A 21,096-nucleotide genomic window follows, 5' to 3' on the forward strand; every position below is an offset into this window, starting at 1 on the left:
TCTATAATATTCCAGGACAGTCAGTGCTCCCTGTATAGTGCTGCCCTCTGTATAATACAGGTCTGTGTATAATATCTCAGGACAGTCAGTGCTCCCTGTGTAATACAGGTATATGTGTATAATATCCTGAAACAGTCAGTGCTCCCTGTGTAATACAGGTATATGTGTATAATATCCTGAAACAGTCAGTGCTCCCTGTATAGTGCTTCTATCTGTATAATATAGGTGTATGTATAATATCCTGGGACAGTCAGTGCTCCCTGTATAGTGCTTCTATCTGTATAATATAGGTGTATGTATAATATCCTGGGACAGTCAGTGCTCCCTGTATAGTGCTGCTCTATGTATAGTACAGGTCTGTGTGTATAATATTCCAGGACAGTCAGTGCTCCCTGTGTAGTGCTGCTCTCTATATATACAGGTCTATGTGTATAATATCATGGGACAGTCAGTGCTCCCTGTATAGTGCTGCTCTCTGTAGAATACAGGTCTCTGTGTATAATATCCTGAGACAGTCAGTGCTCCCTGTATAGTACTGCTCTCTGTATAATATAGGTATGTGTATAATATCCCGAGACAGTCAGTGCTCCCTGTATAGTGCTGCTCTCTGTATAATACAGGTCTGTGTGTATAATATCCTGGGACAGTCAGTGCTCCCTTTATAGTGCTGTTCTCTGTATAGTGCTGCTCTCTGTATAATACACGTATAATACCCGCAGACTCCTGGAACTAGAAGAATCAGAAGCAGTGGAGTGGTGACTGAAGCCTCAATCTGAGACTTTTAACATGTTCAATTGGTGGCATGAGAAAAGGTAATGGAGTATGTGCATATGGTTTCATTTTGCTCCAATTTCACTCATTAATTTCCTTCTGTAAATTTTCCTTCTATATCATTCATTACCTATTTTCAGCTTGTTTTTTTAATATATATATTCTTTATTTTTGTTTTGCAGGTGATTACAAAGCATAGTCATACGCCACAACAGCGTGCTTTTATATTTAAACATAGGCTAAACAGTGGCAAGCAGGGTTTGCACATTTTTACTTTAAAAGAAACATAGTAAGCTAGGCAGATATGTTCAGCTTGTTTTTCTACTATATTCACTCTCCAATATAATTATTTTTGTGAACTAATGTATGTTGTTGTATAGACATAGCTCTCTGACTGAAGCACTGACAGTGTCACCACTGATACACAACTCACCTAAAAGAGATCAAATGTACCTGCCTGATATAGATACTGTGCTGCGAATGTAACTATCGCACACCAAGTATGCATGGTACTGTTGGTGGGAACTTGGTGTTCTAAAGGTCTACTCAGTAATAAAGAGAGAATTGCAGGGAATTGAGATGAGAATTTCAAACTTTAGGATGAAATAGTGCAGCAGAATGGGAGAATTTTTTCAACTTGGCTACTTTGGCCTTAAAGGGACACTGTTTTGGTGTATAGATCATGCTCCTGCAGAATTACTGCTCAATTCTCTGTCATTTAGAAGTTAAATCACTTTGTTTATGCAGCCCTAGTCACACCTATCTGCACATGACTTACACAGCCTTCTTAAACACTTCCTGTAAAAAGTCCTCTAATGTTTCCACTTCTTTTATTGCAAATTCTGTGTAATTGAGAATTCCTTATCTCCTGCTCTTTTAATAGTTTGCTAGACCTTGCAGGAGCCACCTGTATGTAATTAAAGTTAAATTTACAGAGCAGGAGATAAAAACGTTTAATGTAAGTAACATCTGATTGAAAGTGAAACTATTTTTTTTTTAAAGGAAGGCGGTGTCAGTCACATTCGGGGAAGGTGTGACCTCTGTATAAACAGAAACAAAAGTGATTTAACTCCTAAATGGCAGAGGATTGAGCAGTGAGACTGCAGGGGCATGTTCTATACACCAAAACTGCTTCACTAAGCTAAAGTTGCTTGGTGACTGTAGTGTTCCTTTAAGTTTAAAATTACCATCTCAATTCCCTGTAATTCTCTCTTTATTGAGTAGACCCCATAATCTGCATTATAGGAGATTAATTATGTGGGTTGGACATAGTGGGAAGAGCTTTGTGGTGGTGGGTATGGTAAATTTTCAAGGTAGTGATTCATAACTGTGCTGCAAAGTGTCCCTGGATATATTTTTTTAAATGTTGGCAACTATTTATACGTTTTATTAAAATAAAGCATTTTACTTATCTTTTTCCTGCCTCTGAGCTGCTCATCTCTCCACCTCCCATGAGGTCATGGAGGAGGCATGGCCTAATTTAATTATATTTGTAGAGGGGACCTATTGCGCATGTGCAGTAAGCAAATGCATCCAAGCTACCCTCTATGGCAGCTTCTGAGATAAACAATACATTCAAATGTACACCTCCTGTTTAAAATGCATGTTAAAAAAATTACAACACACTATAAAGCACAATATAAGAGTCAAAACATTGCTTTATTTCTTATTCTTGTGATTTGATTCTTGATTTCATCTCCTAAATTCCTTATGTTTGTACCCAAGCTCCCTGCAAACCATGTCTATTACACTCCTACACTCTGCTTAGTTTTGGAGCTTTGCACATACAGCCACTGTAAGTTTAATAAAGTTTCACAGATTTGAATATATTTCTTCCTCCCGCAAGGGCTCGCTGGGAGTTGTAGTTCTCCATTTGCATCCGTTCCTTCCCGATGTTTGGGAGCGGCTGAAGAGCAGTGTGTGCGGTGTCTGATCCCGGTGACAACGATCCGGTGAGTTGTGTTATTCTTCGCTCCGGGTCAGGATCTCGTGGAGGGCGGTGCACAGCGACCGTGCAGGAAGCAGCCATATTGTGAGCAATGTACACACTGTATGACAGCACAGGCCTGGGACAGCAACACCAGGGCTGGTCAGGGTCTGGATAACAATAACACCAGCATTTATATACAGTCAGGGTCTGGATAATAACACCAGCATTTATATACAGTCAGGGTGTGAATAATAACACCAGCATTTATATACAGTCAGGGTCTGGATAATAACAACACCAGCATTTATATACAGTCAGGGTGTGGATAATAACACCAGCATTTATATACAGTCAGGGTGTGGATAATAACACCAGCATTTATATACAGTCAGGGTGAGGGTAATAACAACACCAGCATTTATATACAGTCAGGGTGTGAATAATAACACCAGCATTTATATACAGTCAGGGTGTGAATAATAACACCAGCATTTATATACAGTCAGGGTGTGAATAATAACACCAGCATTTATATACAATCAGGAAAGAGATCTCTAATCTCTCTCCTTCCCCTATCATTATATCACCCAACCCCACTCCCCCTGCCATCCTATGCACATTTGCACCTGCTACAGCACAAGAGGTTTCTGCACTGCTCCTGTCCTCCCGCCCCACCACCTGCTCTCTCGATCCTATTCCCTCGCATCTCATCCGCACTTTGTCTCCCTCTCTTGCTCTTCCTCTCGCTAGCATTTTCAATCTCTCCCTTTCCTCTGGCACATTTCCCTCACCCTTCAAACATGCAACCGTAACCCCGATTCTGAAAAAGCCCAACCTTGATCCCAACTCCCCATCCAACTACCGCCCTATCTCGCTACTCCCATTTGCCTCCAAGATCCTCGAGAGAGTTGTGTACGCCAGATTGACAGACTTTCTCGAATCCAACTCTCTGCTTGACCCCCTTCAGTCTGGATTCCGCGCTGGTCACTCTGTCGAAACTGCTGTGACCAAAGTATCCAACGATTTAATTGCCGCTAAATCTCGCGGCCAATACTCTATCCTAATCCTCCTTGATCTTTCTGCCGCATTTGACACTGTTGATCATCAACAGCTTCTTCACATTCTTCGTAACTTTGGTCTACGGGATACTGCTCTCTCCTGGTGCTCCTCCTACCTGTAGCGGTACTTACCTTATCCGGGGGCCGGCCGCGGTCCTCTCTTCAAGCCGCGCGCGGTCCTGCGGCTGCACGAGCCGCGCGCGGCTCATCCGACTGCTCAAACAGGAAGGCGGGCAGTGACCGCGAGAAGCGGTCACGTGTCCCGCCTGCAGCTAAGAGCGCGCCGCGAATCTCGGGCGCGCTCTTAAAGAGACAGTGGGAGCCTAAATTGCAAAAAGGCTCCCATTGGCTCCTGTCACGCCAATCACCCCATACACTTACCTGTTGGGGGAGTGGAAGTGACAGGAGCCAATCACGTTAGTTTGAAGGCTACTTATACTTACCCTTTTCCCTTAGTTCCTTGCCCTATCGAGGTTTCTGCTACAGTTCCCTTTAGTGCTTGTTGTATTCAGTTGTGTTTCTCCGTACTTGACCTTGGCTTTGTTTCTGACTTCGTTTTCGCTTTATCCTCGTCTGTACTGTTTGCCGGCTTGCTGATTCCTGTGTACCAGACCCCGGCTAGTTCTCGTTTACGCTGTCTCTTTGTGCCCTTGACCTCGGATCGCTCCTGACTCTGTACTTCTCCTTTACGTCGAGTCCGGCCACTCTAAGGTCCGGTAGACGTATCTCTCCTCTGTGCTGTCTTCTGTTTTGCTGGATCCTGCGTGTAGGGGTATATACTCGTTACATTACGATAGGGCCATGGACCCCGCAGATTTAGCTCAACAGATGGCGACCCATGAGGCTAGATTTGTAGAGCAGGATCACCGTATGGATCAAATAGCTCAGGCTCTCCAGACGCTCTTAGCTAGAACCATTCCAGCAACCGCACCTAACCCTCCTGCACCCCTGCTTCCTGAAGTATCGACTATGCCTAATGCTACAGCACATTTAACGCCTCCTCCTAGGTATGGAGGGGATTCTAAGACATGCAGAGGGTTCATTAACCAAATAGAGTTTCATTTTGAAATGTATCCACGTTCATTTCCCACAGAGAGGTCCAAAGTTGGGTTCTTTATGCACCAACTTACCGACAAAGCACTTGAATGGGCAAACCCTATTTGGGAGGCTAATGGACCTATGGTGCATAACTTTCACAGTTTCCTAACAGCTTTTCGCAGAACTTTTGACACTATGAAAAGGTCTAAGAATGCCGCTAGAGCATTAATGAGGGTTAAACAGGGTTCTAGGTCTGTGGCTGATTACGCTATACAGTTTCGTACCCTTGCCTCACAGGTCGATTGGACCAATAATGGGTTAACTACTGCCTTCATGGAAGGCTTATCAGATTCTATATTGGATGAGGTAGCGGCTAAGGAACTTCCTGTTGCCTTAGAGGACCTTATTGACTACCTCATCGATATAGATAATAGGATTCGGGACAGGCTCTATACCAAGAACAGGAATAGACGTTTTGTTACGCCTATTCACCCCAGAGTTAATCCACCGGAGAGTGTAAAAGTATCTGAAGAGGAGCCAATGCAATTAGGGGTTGCCAAACTCTCTGATAATGAAAAATTACATAGGAGAAGAGAGGGACTCTGCCTATATTGTGGTAGGAGAGAACATATGGTAAAGGAGTGTCCTCTGCTCCCGGAAAACTCTCGCACCTAAGACCTTATAGGGGACTGGCCTTGGGTGTGATTTCTAAGTCTCCTACATTGCCTCCTAACCGACTGCTTCTCCCTGTTTCTTTACATATGGGAGAGAGTTGTATAGTTGAAAACATATACGCCCTGGTTGACTCTGGGGCAGCTGAGAATTTTATAGACTCTGGTTTTGTAAAGAAAAACAATATTCCCATCAGGGAGAAGGAGATACCCTTGGCCGTTGAGGCCATAGATGGTAGACCATTGATATCTCCAGTTGTTACTCACGAGACTGCACCGCTACACATGTACACAGGGGTTCTACACTATGAAACCATTCGGTTCCAGGTCATCACCTCTCCCTCTTCACAGTTGGTATTAGGGTATCCATGGTTACGTGCCCACAATCCCATTTTTGACTGGGAGACAGGGCAGATAAAATCATGGAGTGAAGCCTGCCATGAGTCATGTACTATTGAAGTCACGCCTGTGAATTCTATTAACGTTCCTACTGTTCCTCCTTTATCTACGGCTATACCCTCTCAGTATTTAACTTTAAAGACTGTCTTTGATAAAAGAGAGGCTGACAAATTACCGCCTCACAGACCCTACGATTGTGCTATTGATTTGTTGCCTGGTACTATACCTCCCAAGGGCAGGGTGTACCCCCTATCGGTTCAAGAAAACCGTGTCATGGAGGAGTACATTAAAGAATCATTAGAAAAGGGATTTATTAGGAGATCCTCTTCTCCGGCTGGAGCGGGGTTCTTCTTTGTATCGAAGAAAGAAGGTGATTTAAGACCTTGCATTGATTATAGAGGTCTTAATAAAATCACCATCAAAAATGCTTACCCTATACCGTTAATAACAGAATTGTTTGACAGGCTCAAACATGCTACGGTATTCACCAAATTAGATCTTAGAGGAGCATACAATTTGATACGTATAAAAAAGGACCACGAATGGAAGACAGCCTTTAACACTCGGTCAGGTCATTATGAGTATACCGTCATGCCATTTGGGCTTTGCAATGCCCCAGCAGTGTTCCAAGAATTTATTAATGATGTCTTAAGGGACTTTATTCACTCATTTGTTATTGTGTACTTGGATGACATTTTAATATATTCTACAGACATTCACACTCATCACAGACATGTTACGACAGTTCTGAAGACCCTTCTTGCTAATGGTCTTTATTGCAAATTAGAAAAATGTCTATTCGACCAATCCGAGGTCCAGTTTTTAGGGTATTTGATTTCCGCTGAGGGTTTTCGGATGGATCCCCAGAAGCTCGCTGCGGTCATAGAATGGCCTCTGCCGCAAGGTCTGAAAGCCATCTAGCGTTTTCTGGGTTTCTCTAATTATTATAGACGTTTTATCAAAGGTTTTTCGTCTATAGTAGCGCCTATTACTCGTATGACTAAAAAGGATGGCAATACACGTGTCTGGTCTACTGAGGCACTTCAGGCTTTTGACTTTCTTAAGACTACGTTCGCCTCTGCCCCTATTTTACAGCATCCTGTCCCCTCATTGCCATATATACTTGAGGTTGATGCTTCCGATATAGGGGTAGGTGCTGTCTTATCCCAAAGAGAGTCTCCTGACAAGCCATTGCATCCTTGTGGCTTCTTTTCTAAACAAATGTCCAAAGCAGAAAGGAATTATGATGTGGGTAATCGCGAACTCCTTGCTATCATTTTAGCACTCAAAGAATGGAGACATTTGTTAGAAGGCACTAAGGATCCCATCCTCATATTTACGGATCATAAGAACCTGTCCTACCTTAGCGAAGCTAAAAGATTGTCTTCCAGGCAGGCTAGGTGGTCACTGTTCTTGTCTCACTTTAATTATATAATAACCTATAGGCCAGGCGACCGGAACACTAAAGCGGACGCTCTGTCCAGACAATTCGAGACTATTGACAAACAGGAGATTGATGTCACTCCTGTCATTCCCCCAGACAGGATAATAGCAACTACTATATTGTCTATTTCCTCGTCCCTCTTGCAGGCCATTCAAGCGAAACAGAGCATGGCACCTGGCGAGAGGCCTAATGATAAATTGTTCGTTGACGTTCCCGAGAGACGGGATATTCTGTCACTGTATCACGATACTAAGACTGCTGGACATCCTGGTATTTCCAAAACAGTGTCAGCCGTTTCTCGGTATTTCTGGTGGGATACCTTACGTAAGGATGTTACTGACTATATAAGTGCTTGTTCTACTTGTGCATGTATGAAAACCTCTCGTAGAGTTCCTTGTGGGCTGTTGCATCCGTTACCCGTTCCCGAGAGACCTTGGTCTAATCTATCAATGGATTTTATTGTTGAATTACCCCCTTCGAATGGTAACACAGTCATCCTAATGATAGTAGATCGGTTTTCCAAAATGGCTCACTTTGTGTCTCTTCGCAAGTTGCCCACTTCCAAGGAACTGGCTCTTATCTTCGCTAAAGAAGTGTTTCGATTACATGGTATTCCCTTATCTATTGTATCCGATAGGGGTAGCCAATTTATTTCCAGGTTCTGGAAAGCTTTTTGTTCGGAGATGGGTATTTCCCTTTCATTTTCTTCCGCTTACCATCCCCAGTCTAATGGAGCTGCTGAACGTGCCAACCAGTCTCTGGAGCAGTACCTCCGTTGTTTTGTGTCTCACCATCAGGACAATTGGTCTGACCTGCTTCCTTGGGCTGAATTTGCTCGGAATAACGCCACTCATGATTCTTCCGGCAAAAGCCCTTTTTACGTTGTCTATGGCCAGCATCCCGTTGTTCTTCCGGCTGCATTCTCCTCACAGGGCATGCCAGTTCTGGATGAGCATTTGGCTGGTTTGCGTAATACTTGGGAGCAGGTTCAGCGTTCTTTGGTGGACTCTGCTGCCCGCCAGAAGGCTCAGGCTGACAAGCATCGCAGAGCGGCTCCTTCCTATGTTGTGGGGGACAGGGTTTTGCTTTCCACACGGAATATTCGCCTCCGGGTGCCTTCTATGAAATTGGCTCCCCGCTTCATTGGTCCTTATCGCATTATACATAAGGTTAATCCCGTTTCTTATGCCTTGGGTCTGCCTAAGAATCTGCGTATACCCAATGTATTTCACACCTCTTTGTTGAAGCCTTACGTACGCAACCGCTATACCCGGAGTACACCCCCTCCCCCTCCTGTCTCTGTGGAGGGTCATGAGGAGTTCGAAGTGTCTGCTGTTATTGACTCTCGTTTCCTCAGGGGTCGGCTTCAGTACTTGGTACATTGGAAGGGCTATGGGCCTGAGGAGCGCAGTTGGATTTCTGCGGATGCTGTTCATGCTCCCCGCCTTGTACGTTCTTTCCATTCGCGTTTTCCTGCCAGACCTGGTCCTGCCCGCCCGGAGGGCGTGTCCTCAGGGGGGGGTACTGTAGCGGTACTTACCTTATCCGGGGGCCGGCCGCGGTCCTCTCTTCAAGCCGCGCGCGGTCCTGCGGCTGCACGAGCCGCGCGCGGCTCATCCGACTGCTCAAACAGGAAGGCGGGCAGTGACCGCGAGAAGCGGTCACGTGTCCCGCCTGCAGCTAAGAGCGCGCCGCGAATCTCGGGCGCGCTCTTAAAGAGACAGTGGGAGCCTAAATTGCAAAAAGGCTCCCATTGGCTCCTGTCACGCCAATCACCCCATACACTTACCTGTTGGGGGAGTGGAAGTGACAGGAGCCAATCACGTTAGTTTGAAGGCTACTTATACTTACCCTTTTCCCTTAGTTCCTTGCCCTATCGAGGTTTCTGCTACAGTTCCCTTTAGTGCTTGTTGTATTCAGTTGTGTTTCTCCGTACTTGACCTTGGCTTTGTTTCTGACTTCGTTTTCGCTTTATCCTCGTCTGTACTGTTTGCCGGCTTGCTGATTCCTGTGTACCAGACCCCGGCTAGTTCTCGTTTACGCTGTCTCTTTGTGCCCTTGACCTCGGATCGCTCCTGACTCTGTACTTCTCCTTTACGTCGAGTCCGGCCACTCTAAGGTCCGGTAGACGTATCTCTCCTCTGTGCTGTCTTCTGTTTTGCTGGATCCTGCGTGTAGGGGTATATACTCGTTACACTACCTCTCCCAGCGCTCTTTCAGTGTTTCTTTCTCTGGTTCTGCCTCTTCTCCCCAACCCCTCTCTGTCGGCGTCCCCCAAGGATCTGTCCTCGGCCCCCTACTGTTCTCTATCTATACTGCCTCCCTTGGTAAACTCATCAGCTCCTTCGGTTTCCAATATCATTTATATGCAGATGACACGCAAATCTCCCTGTCCTCCCCTGATCTCTCTCCGCCCACCTTGACTCGTGTTTCTGACTGCCTCTCTGCTATTTCCAACTGGATGGCTGCTCACTTCCTTAAACTCAACCTGTCCAAAACAGAACTTCTAGTTTTTCCTCCCTCAAGTGCTGCTACTCCTGTTGTCTCCATCCAAGTCAACGGCGCTACTATCACCTCTACCTCGCAGGCTCGCTGCCTAGGGGTTCTTTTCGATTCTGACCTCTCTTTTACTCCCCATGTCCAATCGATAGTCAAATCCTGTCGCTTCCAACTCAAGAACATAGCGCGCATCCGCCCATATCTAACGCCGGACGCGGCTAAGATATTGGTTCATGCTGTTGTTCTCTCTCGCCTCGACTACTGCAATCCCCTTCTGACCGGTCTTACATGTTCCCAGCTTGCAACGCTGCAATCTGTAATGAACGCGGCTGCGAGGCTTATTTTCCTGTCTGGTCGCACCTCCCACGCCTCCACGCTCTGTCAGTCCCTGCATTGGCTTCCAGTTAGATATAGGGCCCAATTCAAAATTCTGGCACTTGCTTACAAATCCCTACATAATGCTGCTCCAACATACCTATCCTCCCTCATACACAAGTATGTCCCGTCGAGACCCCTGCGCTCATCCCAAGACCTACGCCTATCCTCTGCCCGGATCCCCACCTCTGACGCTCGCCTTCAAGACTTCTCTAGGGCTGCACCTATTCTGTGGAACTCACTTCCCTCCTCAATCAGACTTTCACCCAGCCTCCACTCCTTCAAAAAATCTTTGAAAACTCACTCCTTCGTTAAAGCGTATCAATTAAACTGTCAGCAGGCTTCTCATCCCCCACCCCATGACTCCTTTCCTGCAACTGTCAAAAATGACCTACCAAGCACTCAATAAACCCTTCTCTAACAAACTATTTAATTCCCCTACTTTAACCCGTTTGTGTCACTATACCCCACTCCCTCTAGCATGTAAGCTCATTGAGCAGGGCCCTCAAACCCCTCTGTTCCTGTACGTCCAGTGGTCTGATCTCAATTATGTGTCTGTTAGTCCACCCATTGTACAGCGCTACGGAATTTGTTGGCGCTATATAAATTATTAAATAATAATAATAATATACAGTCAGGGTGTGAATAATAACACCAGCATTTATATACAGTCAGGGTGTGAATAATAACACCAGCATTTATATACAGTCAGGGTAATAACAACACCAGCGTTAATATATAGTCAGGGTGTGAATAATAACACCAGCATTTATATACAGTCAGGGTGTGAATAATAACACCAGCATTTATATACAGTCAGGGTGTGAATAATAACACCAGCATTTATATACAGTCATGGTGTGAATAATAACACCAGCATTTATATACAGTCAGGGTCAGGGTAATAACACCACCAGCATTTATATACAGTCGGGGTCAGGGTAATAACAACACCAGCATTTATATACAGTCAGGGTGTGAATAATAACACCAGCATTTATATACAGTCAGGGTCTGGATAATGACACCAGCATTTATATACAGTCAGGGTCAGGGTAATAACAAGACCAGCATTTATATACAATCAGGGTGTGAATAATAACACCAGCATTTATATACAGTCATGGTGTGAATAATAACACCAGCATTTATATACAGTCAGGGTCAGGGTAATAACACCACCAGCATTTATATACAGTCGGGGTCAGGGTAATAACAACACCAGTATTTATATACAGTCAGGGTGTGAATAATAACACCAGCATTTATATACAGTCAGGGTGTGAATAATAACACCAGCATTTATATACAGTCAGGGTGTGAATAATAACACCAGCATTTATATACAGTCAGGGTGTGAATAATAACACCAGCATTTATATACAGTCAGGGTGTGAATAATAACACCAGCATTTATATACAGTCAGGGTGTGAATAATAACACCAGCATTTATATACAGTCAGGGTGTGAATAATAACACCAACATTTATATACAGTCAGGGTCAGGGTAATAACACCACCAGCATTTATATACAGTCAGGGTCAGGGTAATAACAACACCAGCATTTATATACAGACAGGGTGTGAATAATAACACCAGCATTTATATACAGTCAGGGTGTGAATAATAACACCAGCATTTATATACAGTCAGGGTGTGAATAATAACACCAGCATTTATATACAGTCAGGGTGTGAATAATAACACCAGCAATTATATACAGTCGGGGTCAGGGTAATAACAACACCAGCATTTATATACAGTCAGGGTGTGTCAATTAACATTTGTATACAGGCAGGGTGTGACCATTAACATTTGTATACAGTCAGGGTGTGAAAAACAAAACCATTATTTATATACAGTCAGTGTCTGAATAACATCATCATCATTAATATACACTGCATAATAATGCAAAGCAGGTCCCTTTATAATATTGGAGCTCAAACATAAATTTAAAAAGTGCAATCCCTGGCCTTCATTACTGTTTTAAAAGTAAGTATGCAGAATTTCAAATTTTTGGCCAAAATTTTCACATTTGAAAAATGATCTCAGTCACTTCCTGTTGTAAGTGAAGCTTTTTTGGCATAGAATTTTTTTTTATTTATTTTTTGTTAAATTCTTTATTTTTACTTTGACAGTTGATATATATGTATTATGTAACAATAGTAGTGCGGCATAAACAAAAGCAAATTTCATATGTTTTGGGCATTATTATCACATCTCATACTTTTTGCCTCCATGCTCAAACCTTGAAATGCATTATTTTGTATTGCTGAGAAATAACACTTTAGACTCAGAGAATAACCGTTTGGGTTTATTCGCTAAACAGTGAATCGAAAACTGAATTGCAAAATTTAGGATAAAATAGCCATGCTGTGATATATATTTATATCAGGGTTATTCACTAAACTTCAGATTGTGTGAAAATCTAAATTCTGTTGGTTGTACTCTTTCAGTTGATATAATAAAAGTGATAGGGAAAAAAATGTAATGATCGAGGGAAAAATAGACGGTCTCGAAAAAACTTCAACTCTGCTATAGATACAGCTTCACTATTCTTCCTTTAATTTTGCAATTCAGATTTTAATTTGGTACAATTTGGAGTTTAGTGTATAAACCCAGAATAGCTGGTTTGAAGTCAATTGCAGTATCTACTGGTGTAAAGAAGACTTTTAAGAAGGTATTTACTAGACCTGAAACTGTGGAGATTTTTTCCACTTTTGCCTAAAATGCTCTGTGTTTTATTTTAAATTTACAAATATGTTTTAAATAAATATACAGAATAGAGATAAAGGATTTACAGTTTAACATTTTACATGTATGACATATGATTAGTTGGCAGAGTACCCACACATTCAGATTCAAGTACGGTATATAATGTAAGCTCGTTTTAAACAGGGTCCTTTTCAACCTATTGTTCCTGTAAGATTTCTTGTAATTGTCCTATTTATAGTTAAATCTCCTTATTATATTGTAAAGCGCTACGGAATCTGTTGGCGCTATATAAATGGCAATAATCGAAATCAATTGTTGGATACATGTTAAAGTAAGTAACATTCCAGGGTATAAAAAATAAAAGGTTCAGCAAAAAAAAAACAGAATGAATTGCGGTAATTTTACAAGAAGAGAAAGTATAGGAATCCCACTGGCATCAGAATTCGGCTCCATCTCCTTTCACCACAACCCCATCCCAATATACCTGTCTCCTATCACGGTTATTTATGCTTATCTGATACCTCCCACTTTTGTTTACCCTCCTTGCTGAGACATATACGTGTTTTTTACAATTCATAGGTATTGCAGTATCCTAACCTTTCTCTCCCATCTTTTGGTTGACTAGTGCATGTTCATGTTTTAGATATTGTAAGATCACTCTTGAAGGATTGTGGGTGAAATCAGATGCGTGCATATTTATGTATAAATTGCACAGATTCCCTTGCGTTATTAAGATCTTCAGAGACTTTAGCACTTAGAGTAAACATAACTGATCAGCATCACAGTCTTACAAAGAGTTTTGCATCCTCTATGTTTTGTAGACAGCAGCTGATGGTGTGGAAGTAGAGCTCAAAAGATGACTGCCATCAAACATGCCCTGCAAAGGGATATCTTTACCCCAAATGATGAACGGCTGTTAAGCATTGTGAACGTGTGCAAGGCTGGAAAGAAGAAGAAAAACTGCTTTTTATGTGCCACTGGTAAGTCACAATATTAAAGGACCGTAAAGGTACCCAGACCAGCTCATCTCAATGAAATTGTATTTTTCACCCTGCATTGTAAAACATTGCAGTTTTGTAGAAATTGTAATGTTTACACTGCAGGGTTAAACACACCTGTTTCAGGCAGCCACTAGAAGCACTTTGTCTACAACGACTGAGTAAAACTTGGTCACGTGGCATTGCAGCGCAGGGGAAAGCGTTGGATTCAATGCTTTCCTATGATAAATATTTAGATATGCATGACGCTCGCTGACCATTGGGAAAGAGCAGGGTGGTGACATCACAGGAGAAGGTGTGGGCGACAGCGCCAAGGAAGTCTCAACGCTGGAGAAAAGGTAAGTGAAAGCGGGAGTTGGTGAACCTAAAATTAGTCTGGCATTTGGACACTATAGCATTAGGAATAAGATTTGTATGTACTGTTTATTTAAATGTAAGTAGACGCCTGCAAATTGAACATCTTGTTTCAAAATAATGGGTATTAATATGGTGTTGGTTTTCACTTTGCTGCTATAATGAAGTGTATTGTTCTGTGGAATCCTTACACTACATGTTGGCATGTTGCTGCATGGTTTGCTTCTCTTAAACCACAAGATATTTAGTGAGGTTGGCTCCTGATTTTGGCCAATTAGCCTTGGCTCACAGCTGGACTTTTAGTCATGGCTATTTTGTCCATAAACTAACATGGACCCAGTAAATAAATTAATGAAAACTAGAAATTTGAAAACTAAAATTGGTATTTCTGTTATTTTACGCTATAATTTCTGGGCAAAAATATTATGGAAAAAATCAGGAGTAATTTGCTTCATGATTTTTTTTCCTTGAGTGCACCAAAACAGTCCCTACTCTGTTAACGGCTTTCTAGACAGTGCAGAAGCCTCCTGTGTGCAAGTTCAATTTAAAGAGCAGGAGATACAAATTTCTAAAGAAAGTTTGAAAGATCTGATTGCAAACATTTAACATGTTGAAAACAGGGGAGGTGTGGCTAGGGCTGCAGAAACACAAACAAGTGATCAAGTGATTTCACTCCTAAATGGCAGATAATTGAGCAGTGAGACTGTAGGGGCATGAACTATACACCCAAACTGCTTCATTTAACTAAAGCTGTGTTGATGACTATAGTATCTCTTTAAGGCAAACGTGTCAAACTCAGTCTAGCACAGGCCACATAAACAAGGTTTAAGTTTATTTAAAAAAAAAAAAAGGTGCACCCTGCACCCTGCAACTGGACAGTGGAGTAACACTGACCAACACACACACACACACAGACACTGACATACACACACACTCACAGACAGACACACTGACACACACACATACTCACTGACAGACGCTGACAGACAGACACTGACACGCATTCACTGACAGACACACACTCACTGACACACACACAGATAGGACACTCACTGACCGACACACACAGACTGACAAACACACACACACTCTCAGACAGACACACATATTTACACATTCTTTCACACACATCATTTTCTTTATTGCTCCCTACCTTTGGGAGCTGATGTAGGGCCTCTCCATGGGCTCCAGTGGGGATCTTCTATCTGCTCCTTACTGCTCCCTCGCGCGCAGTTTAGTGATGCCGGGTGCTGGAATATGACGTTATATTCCGGTGCCCGGCTTCACTACAGACGGCGCGTGCGAGGTCGCAGAAACACTGAGCTCCCTCGCTGGCCCTCCTCCCCGGCCGGGTAAGTTTTAGCAGAGTAGGCACCTGCAATGTGGGTAAAGCAGGTGCCTATTCTGCTATAACACTAAGTATGTACTCGCGGCTTGCCAGGCCGCAAAGATGTCCATTGTTGCCTGCGAGTTCGACATGCTTGCTTTAAGGCATCTAAATTACATTTTTGAAGATGTGATTTCCCCTTGGGTTATTTTATTTTCTCAATGAAAACATTTTGCTAAGTTGTGTATTTGTGATCTTGATCCACGTTTCGTGCCATTAGACACTGTAAAAAAAATAACATCATTTGTTTGGGTATGGATTCTCACGTCCCATTGCGATGTTCCCAATTAACTTTTTTTTGCATCGGATTTTTATCAGGTTATTATAACACACATGTTCTCTCTTTACAGTAACAACAGAACGTCCTGTGCGTGTGAACGTGGTGAAAGTGAAAAAAGCTGACAAAGGAGATTTCTATAAAACACAGACTGTCTGGTTGCTTAAAGACCTTGCTGTAGTGGATGCAAAAGATGCTGTCAAAGTAAGGTTCATGTTAAATTATTTTTTTTTTTTAGGGTAAATGAAACTTAATGTATTACTATGTGGTATGATAGTATATATAAAGCACATATAGGGCAAGCCTCACGGGAAACTGTGTAGCTTTTAAAATTGAAAATGTATGGACATTTTTCATTTTCATTTCTTTAAAGTGGATGTGTCATCCAAAAACAGATTCAAAGTCATATATGTAAAACAATTGTTTAGAGTAAATCAATGGTCCATCATTCAATCCTCATTGCATACAGCTAGTCTTTGATCTATACATTTTCCAGTTGTGTTCAAATAGCAATACTGACAAAACCTGGACTGATGATGTGCTTTGAAGACTGGGTTGGGAAGGATTGGATTAAAAACGTATCAAATGGTTTCATTTGGTTCATCCAAGAATGGATGTGCCCTCACTGTCCGGTCACATATAATATTATGTGCCAAAAGTATAGTAGCACTACCTACAAATATCCAAATATAGAAGTCTGATTATATCTATACATTTGTTAGCACAGTGCATTTTTTATAAAGTGATTCAAATGTTTAAATGATGCATATTTTATAATTTGTCAGATTTAAATTTTCATTCCCTTGACCACTCCCCTTTGAAACTCCTGCATGTGCTTTATATCCTCAGACAGAATTCAGCTGGATTTACCAACCAAATCAGTCCTAACAGTGTACTATTTACACTGATGTTAAGTAGTAAAGGTTCACCAGAAACTATGCCCTATCATATAATTTCATGACATATATCGCATTGCATTGGAGAGGATTCTTTCTGTTATTGCTTAGAAAAAACAATATACAATGGGTTTCTGCGACATGTAGTGTTGGTAGCTATTTTATTCTTGTAGAAACATGTGGAACTGCTGCACAAGGTTTATTATCCATGACTGGATCGCTCAAATCAGAGGAAACTAAGAGATGGTGTGTCAGTGGACATAGGAGCTGATCATGCCCACACTATACAGGTTCTTGAATGGCAAGGGAAATTTGAGTGTCCGCCATGTTCAAAGATGCAGCGATTTTAGTGCTAGTGTTAGTGTTTTTCAAATGGAGTTATCAATAGTACCGTTATTTTGGTTCTTCCTTGTGGATGTATTGTGAAGGCAATAACTTTTAACGCTTACAAAGTCATTTTGAGAAATGTTTTATTGTTGCTTTCTTGCTATCTTAACAGGAAAATCCAGATTTTGACTTGCATTTTGACAAAGTGTACAAATGGGTTGCCAGCAGCACAGCAGAGAAGAATACATTCATTTCCTGTATTTGGAAGCTGAACCAGAGATATCTCCGGAAGAAAATTGAGTTTGCCAATGTCAGCTCCCAGCTTTTGGAAGGTATGTCTTCAGAATATTTGGCGTATCTCCCTGCTGGCCAATTCACATTCTGTAGTTACTAACCATTTTTCTGCTTCTTTGGAAAACACAATTAATCCCATTATTAATTATGGGAACTTTTCACCATAACCACCATTATCTCTTTGAATTTATCTCTGGGTATCTGTGCATATATGTTTGAAGATGTTTGTGCTCTATTTAACATGCTTATTTTTCTCAGTAGATCTTGCTGACTTAGAGGTATATTTGTATAGATTCAAATCCTTGGTCTGATTGAAGATAGTTCTCAGACATAGAAACAGTGCTCTTCTCTCAAGCTGAATTCTGTTAAAATGTATATTGTTTGCTGTTACAGGACAGCTATTACCCTTTATCCTATCACGTCTCCCTTAATCATACTTTTTGTCTTTTGTATAATACATAAACCCCTGTAGTTGCATGCTTGAAAGTGTAATGTATGTGATGTAATTATTTAAAAACAATAGCTTTGAGAAGTGAGTAGAAAGGTACGTCTTACATTTTTAGGCCAGTTCAACAATCTTTAGCATAAGGTTCAAGCCATCTTACAGTCCTGTAAGCTGCTGTTTTGGTAGCTGGTGTATCTTTGAATTGCATGACAAAGTAACTCCAGTAAAGGCATGCCATTCTGTACAGCTATGTTTCTGTATCTATATGTATACCGTCTTTGCCTTTCTTGCTTTAATACTCTTTTGCTTACTGTCCTCTGCTCTTTTTCCCCTAATTATTACTCTCCAGAACTACCTAAAGTTGCAGAAGGTGGGTAGCATGTTTTTTTCTTATCATGGTATTTGCATAGTCATGATATGTATAGAGAGCAGCACTCGTACCTGGGATCTTTCATTATTTGTCCTCCTTAATTCCCAGAGTCAGCCGTATGGAAACCTTCGGCACTCAAGATGTTGTGGACTATATCTCCCTTAATGCCGGCAAAGCACCAGGGGAGATGTAGCCCTCAACATTTGGGGTGCCAGAGGGGCACTAAGGTCTACTCTAAGGAAGTAGATAGTCCTGGGCAAGAATGAGTGTTGTCCCACCCACCTGATCTCATCAATAAAATAGCTACAAGTGGGTGGGAATAAAAGGCAATCCCTATAGTCATTTTATCATAAGGCCAAGCCGTTGGAACTAGAGACTTGATATAACCAAGTGAGTTCCCAGGTATGCATGTGCTAGCAATCAAAATATGGGCATTTAGAAGTGATGTTAAAACTAAGTTCATGTTAAGCTACCAGGAAATATTAAACATAAATACCTTGAAAATTATTTGTGTTCTGTAGAACCTAGATACATATTACATTTTTTTTTCAATGTCATTTTGGTGGCAAATGGCTATGGGAAATTTAAATAAGCCTCCGTTATTAGTGGAGCAAATAGCTGTTGCATTGAGCAGGAAGGGAAAAAAATTCAAAAAAAATGAATGTTTGCTGAAAACAAGAGCTGTTTATATAAACCCTAACATATTGTAAAGTATCCCTTTTTAAATAGAGTATGTATGTTTTCTTGTATCTAGTGCTTTCACACAATGTCTAGTAAGAGTCTTTTTGGAAGTTTGTGTAGAGTAGGTTTAGTTTTCTGCTATGATTCTATAAAACAACTAGTATCTTTTTTTTTTTTCTGTCTCTCTTTCTCTTTTTTTGTGTATGCTTCTCTGAGCCACTGTAGAAAGATCTTGTTTTTTATGGTAGGAAATAATATTAATACATTTAAAGTAGTACTATTAAGTGATTTATTTTTGTTCGATTTGTGAAGAATCTGTCCCTAGTGGCGAGAATCAAAATGTAGCTGGAGGGGATGAAGAAGCTGCCGCAGAGTATCAGGAGTTAAATACCAGAGAGAAGCAGGACATTGAAATAATGATGGAGGGATGTGAATATGCCATCTCCAATGCAGAGGCCTTTGCAGAAAAGTTATCACGGGAGCTGCAGGTTTTGGATGGGGTTAGTAGTCCAGAGAATTCTGTCTGGCTGTTACACCTTAAAAAAATTACATATTTTGTATAGCATGATTGTAATTTTGATCAAAAATAATGTATTCATGTAATTTTTTAATACAGATATTTAATGAATCTTGTATATCACATCACTGCAAAGTTTTACAAAACTTTGAGAAACTGTCATTTGGAATTCTGACACCTACTGTAAATCTGGACTCGTCCAACCTTAGTCCTCAATTATTCTTGGACTGTATTTCTCAGAATGATGTAGAAGTCTTAGTTACCACTTGGACTCCTACAGTTCAAGAAAATGATTTCTTGCGTCACTTTCCCTTATTAATTGTAAAGAAAGGAAAAAAAACTATGAAGGTGCCAATTTTTCCATTACAGGAAGTTGTTGTTTTTTATTGTTTTTTTATAGTAGTAAAATATGTTTAAAGTAAACACTTTGCTTGATTGTCAGGCCAATATCCAATCAATCATGGCTTCTGAGAAGCAAGTTAACATCCTTATGCAGCTGCTCGATGAAGCACTGAAGGAAGTGGATCAAATTGAAGGAAAACTGAGTAGTTATGAGGAGATGCTGCAGAGTGTGAAGGAACAAATGGATCATATTTCCGAAAGTAACCACCTTATTGAGCTCAGCAAGACAAATAGTGAGACACTTCTGGGCGAGATTGAGTTCCTAGTAGTAAGTATGCTAAGTGTTTGTTTTGCTATGTTCAAGAATGCAATGAATCACACCAATAGGAATTAAATATATTTGATTAGATAGATCAATAGACTTTCTCCATTATAGATTCATATTGTGTTCATACAGTGCAGCCCTTGCCCTTGCCAAACAGTCCTATTTTTACACTCTCATTAGTTCATGTTCCCGCAACCCCAGGCGTCTCTTTCACACCTTTAATTCTCTTCTTCGCCCTGCTGTGGCCACCCCCAAAACTAACCTTACTTCTGATAACTTTGCATGTTACTTCACTGACAAGATTGAACAGCTAAGGAAAGAATTCTCCCCTCCTTGCCTTTCTGTTTCTCAATCACACATAAATCATGCCTTTCCTACCCTTCAGACATTCTCCCCAGCTACTGACCAAGAGGTGGCTGCTCTTCTTTGCTCCTCTCGCCCCACCACTTGCCCGCTCGATCCTGTCCCATCTCACCTTATTAGATCTCTCTCCACTTGTCTTGTGCCTTCTCTAACACACATCTTCAACTGCTCGCTCTCTTCTGGCATCGTCCCTGCTGACCTTAAACATGCCACTGTAGTACCTATACTAAAAAAACCATCCCTCGACCCATCCACCCCCTCTAACTACCGTCCCATATCCCTGCTCCCTTTTTCCTCAAAGCTTCTGGAAAGACTTGTCTTTACCCGTGTGTCTCATTTCCTCAATTCCAACTCTCTCCTTGACCCCCTTCAATCTGGCTTCCGCCCTCTCCACTCTACAGAGACTGCCCTTATCAAAGTTACTAACGACCTAATCGCAGCTAAATCCAAAGGCCACTACTCCATACTAATTCTTCTTGACCTCTCAGCGGCCTTTGACACCGTTGATCATGCTCTCCTTCTTCAAACTCTTCAATCACTTGGTCTCTGTGACTCTGTCCTCTCATGGTTTTCCTCTTATCTCTCCCAACGCTCATTCAGTGTCTCCTTTTCTAATGA

The 21,096-nt window shown here is 41.6% G+C and overlaps 1 protein-coding gene across 6 annotated transcripts in view; it reads left to right on the plus strand.

The window, feature by feature from the left end:
- Positions 1 to 2,605: 2,605 nt before the first annotated feature.
- The window catches only part of EXOC1 (exocyst complex component 1), a 52,114-nt gene continuing 33,623 nt past the window's right edge, over positions 2,606 to 21,096 (plus strand). For 3 of the 6 annotated variants that reach the window (XM_063458025.1, XM_063458027.1, XM_063458028.1), the window contains exons 1-7: positions 2,606 to 2,723; positions 13,724 to 13,882; positions 15,992 to 16,122; positions 17,314 to 17,473; positions 18,230 to 18,250; positions 19,244 to 19,431; positions 19,891 to 20,118. In XM_063458025.1, coding sequence (XP_063314095.1) covers positions 13,759 to 13,882; positions 15,992 to 16,122; positions 17,314 to 17,473; positions 18,230 to 18,250; positions 19,244 to 19,431; positions 19,891 to 20,118 — 852 coding nt within the window. In that variant the 5' untranslated portion in view covers positions 2,606 to 2,723; positions 13,724 to 13,758. The remainder of the gene's footprint in view (positions 2,724 to 13,723; positions 13,883 to 15,991; positions 16,123 to 17,313; positions 17,474 to 18,229; positions 18,251 to 19,243; positions 19,432 to 19,890; positions 20,119 to 21,096) is intronic. The other 3 variants (XM_063458026.1, XM_063458029.1, XM_063458030.1) reach the window with 1 other exon arrangement.

Source organism: Pelobates fuscus, chromosome 6 (genome assembly GCF_036172605.1).
Source record: "Pelobates fuscus isolate aPelFus1 chromosome 6, aPelFus1.pri, whole genome shotgun sequence".
Classification (NCBI taxonomy): domain Eukaryota; kingdom Metazoa; phylum Chordata; class Amphibia; order Anura; family Pelobatidae; genus Pelobates; species Pelobates fuscus.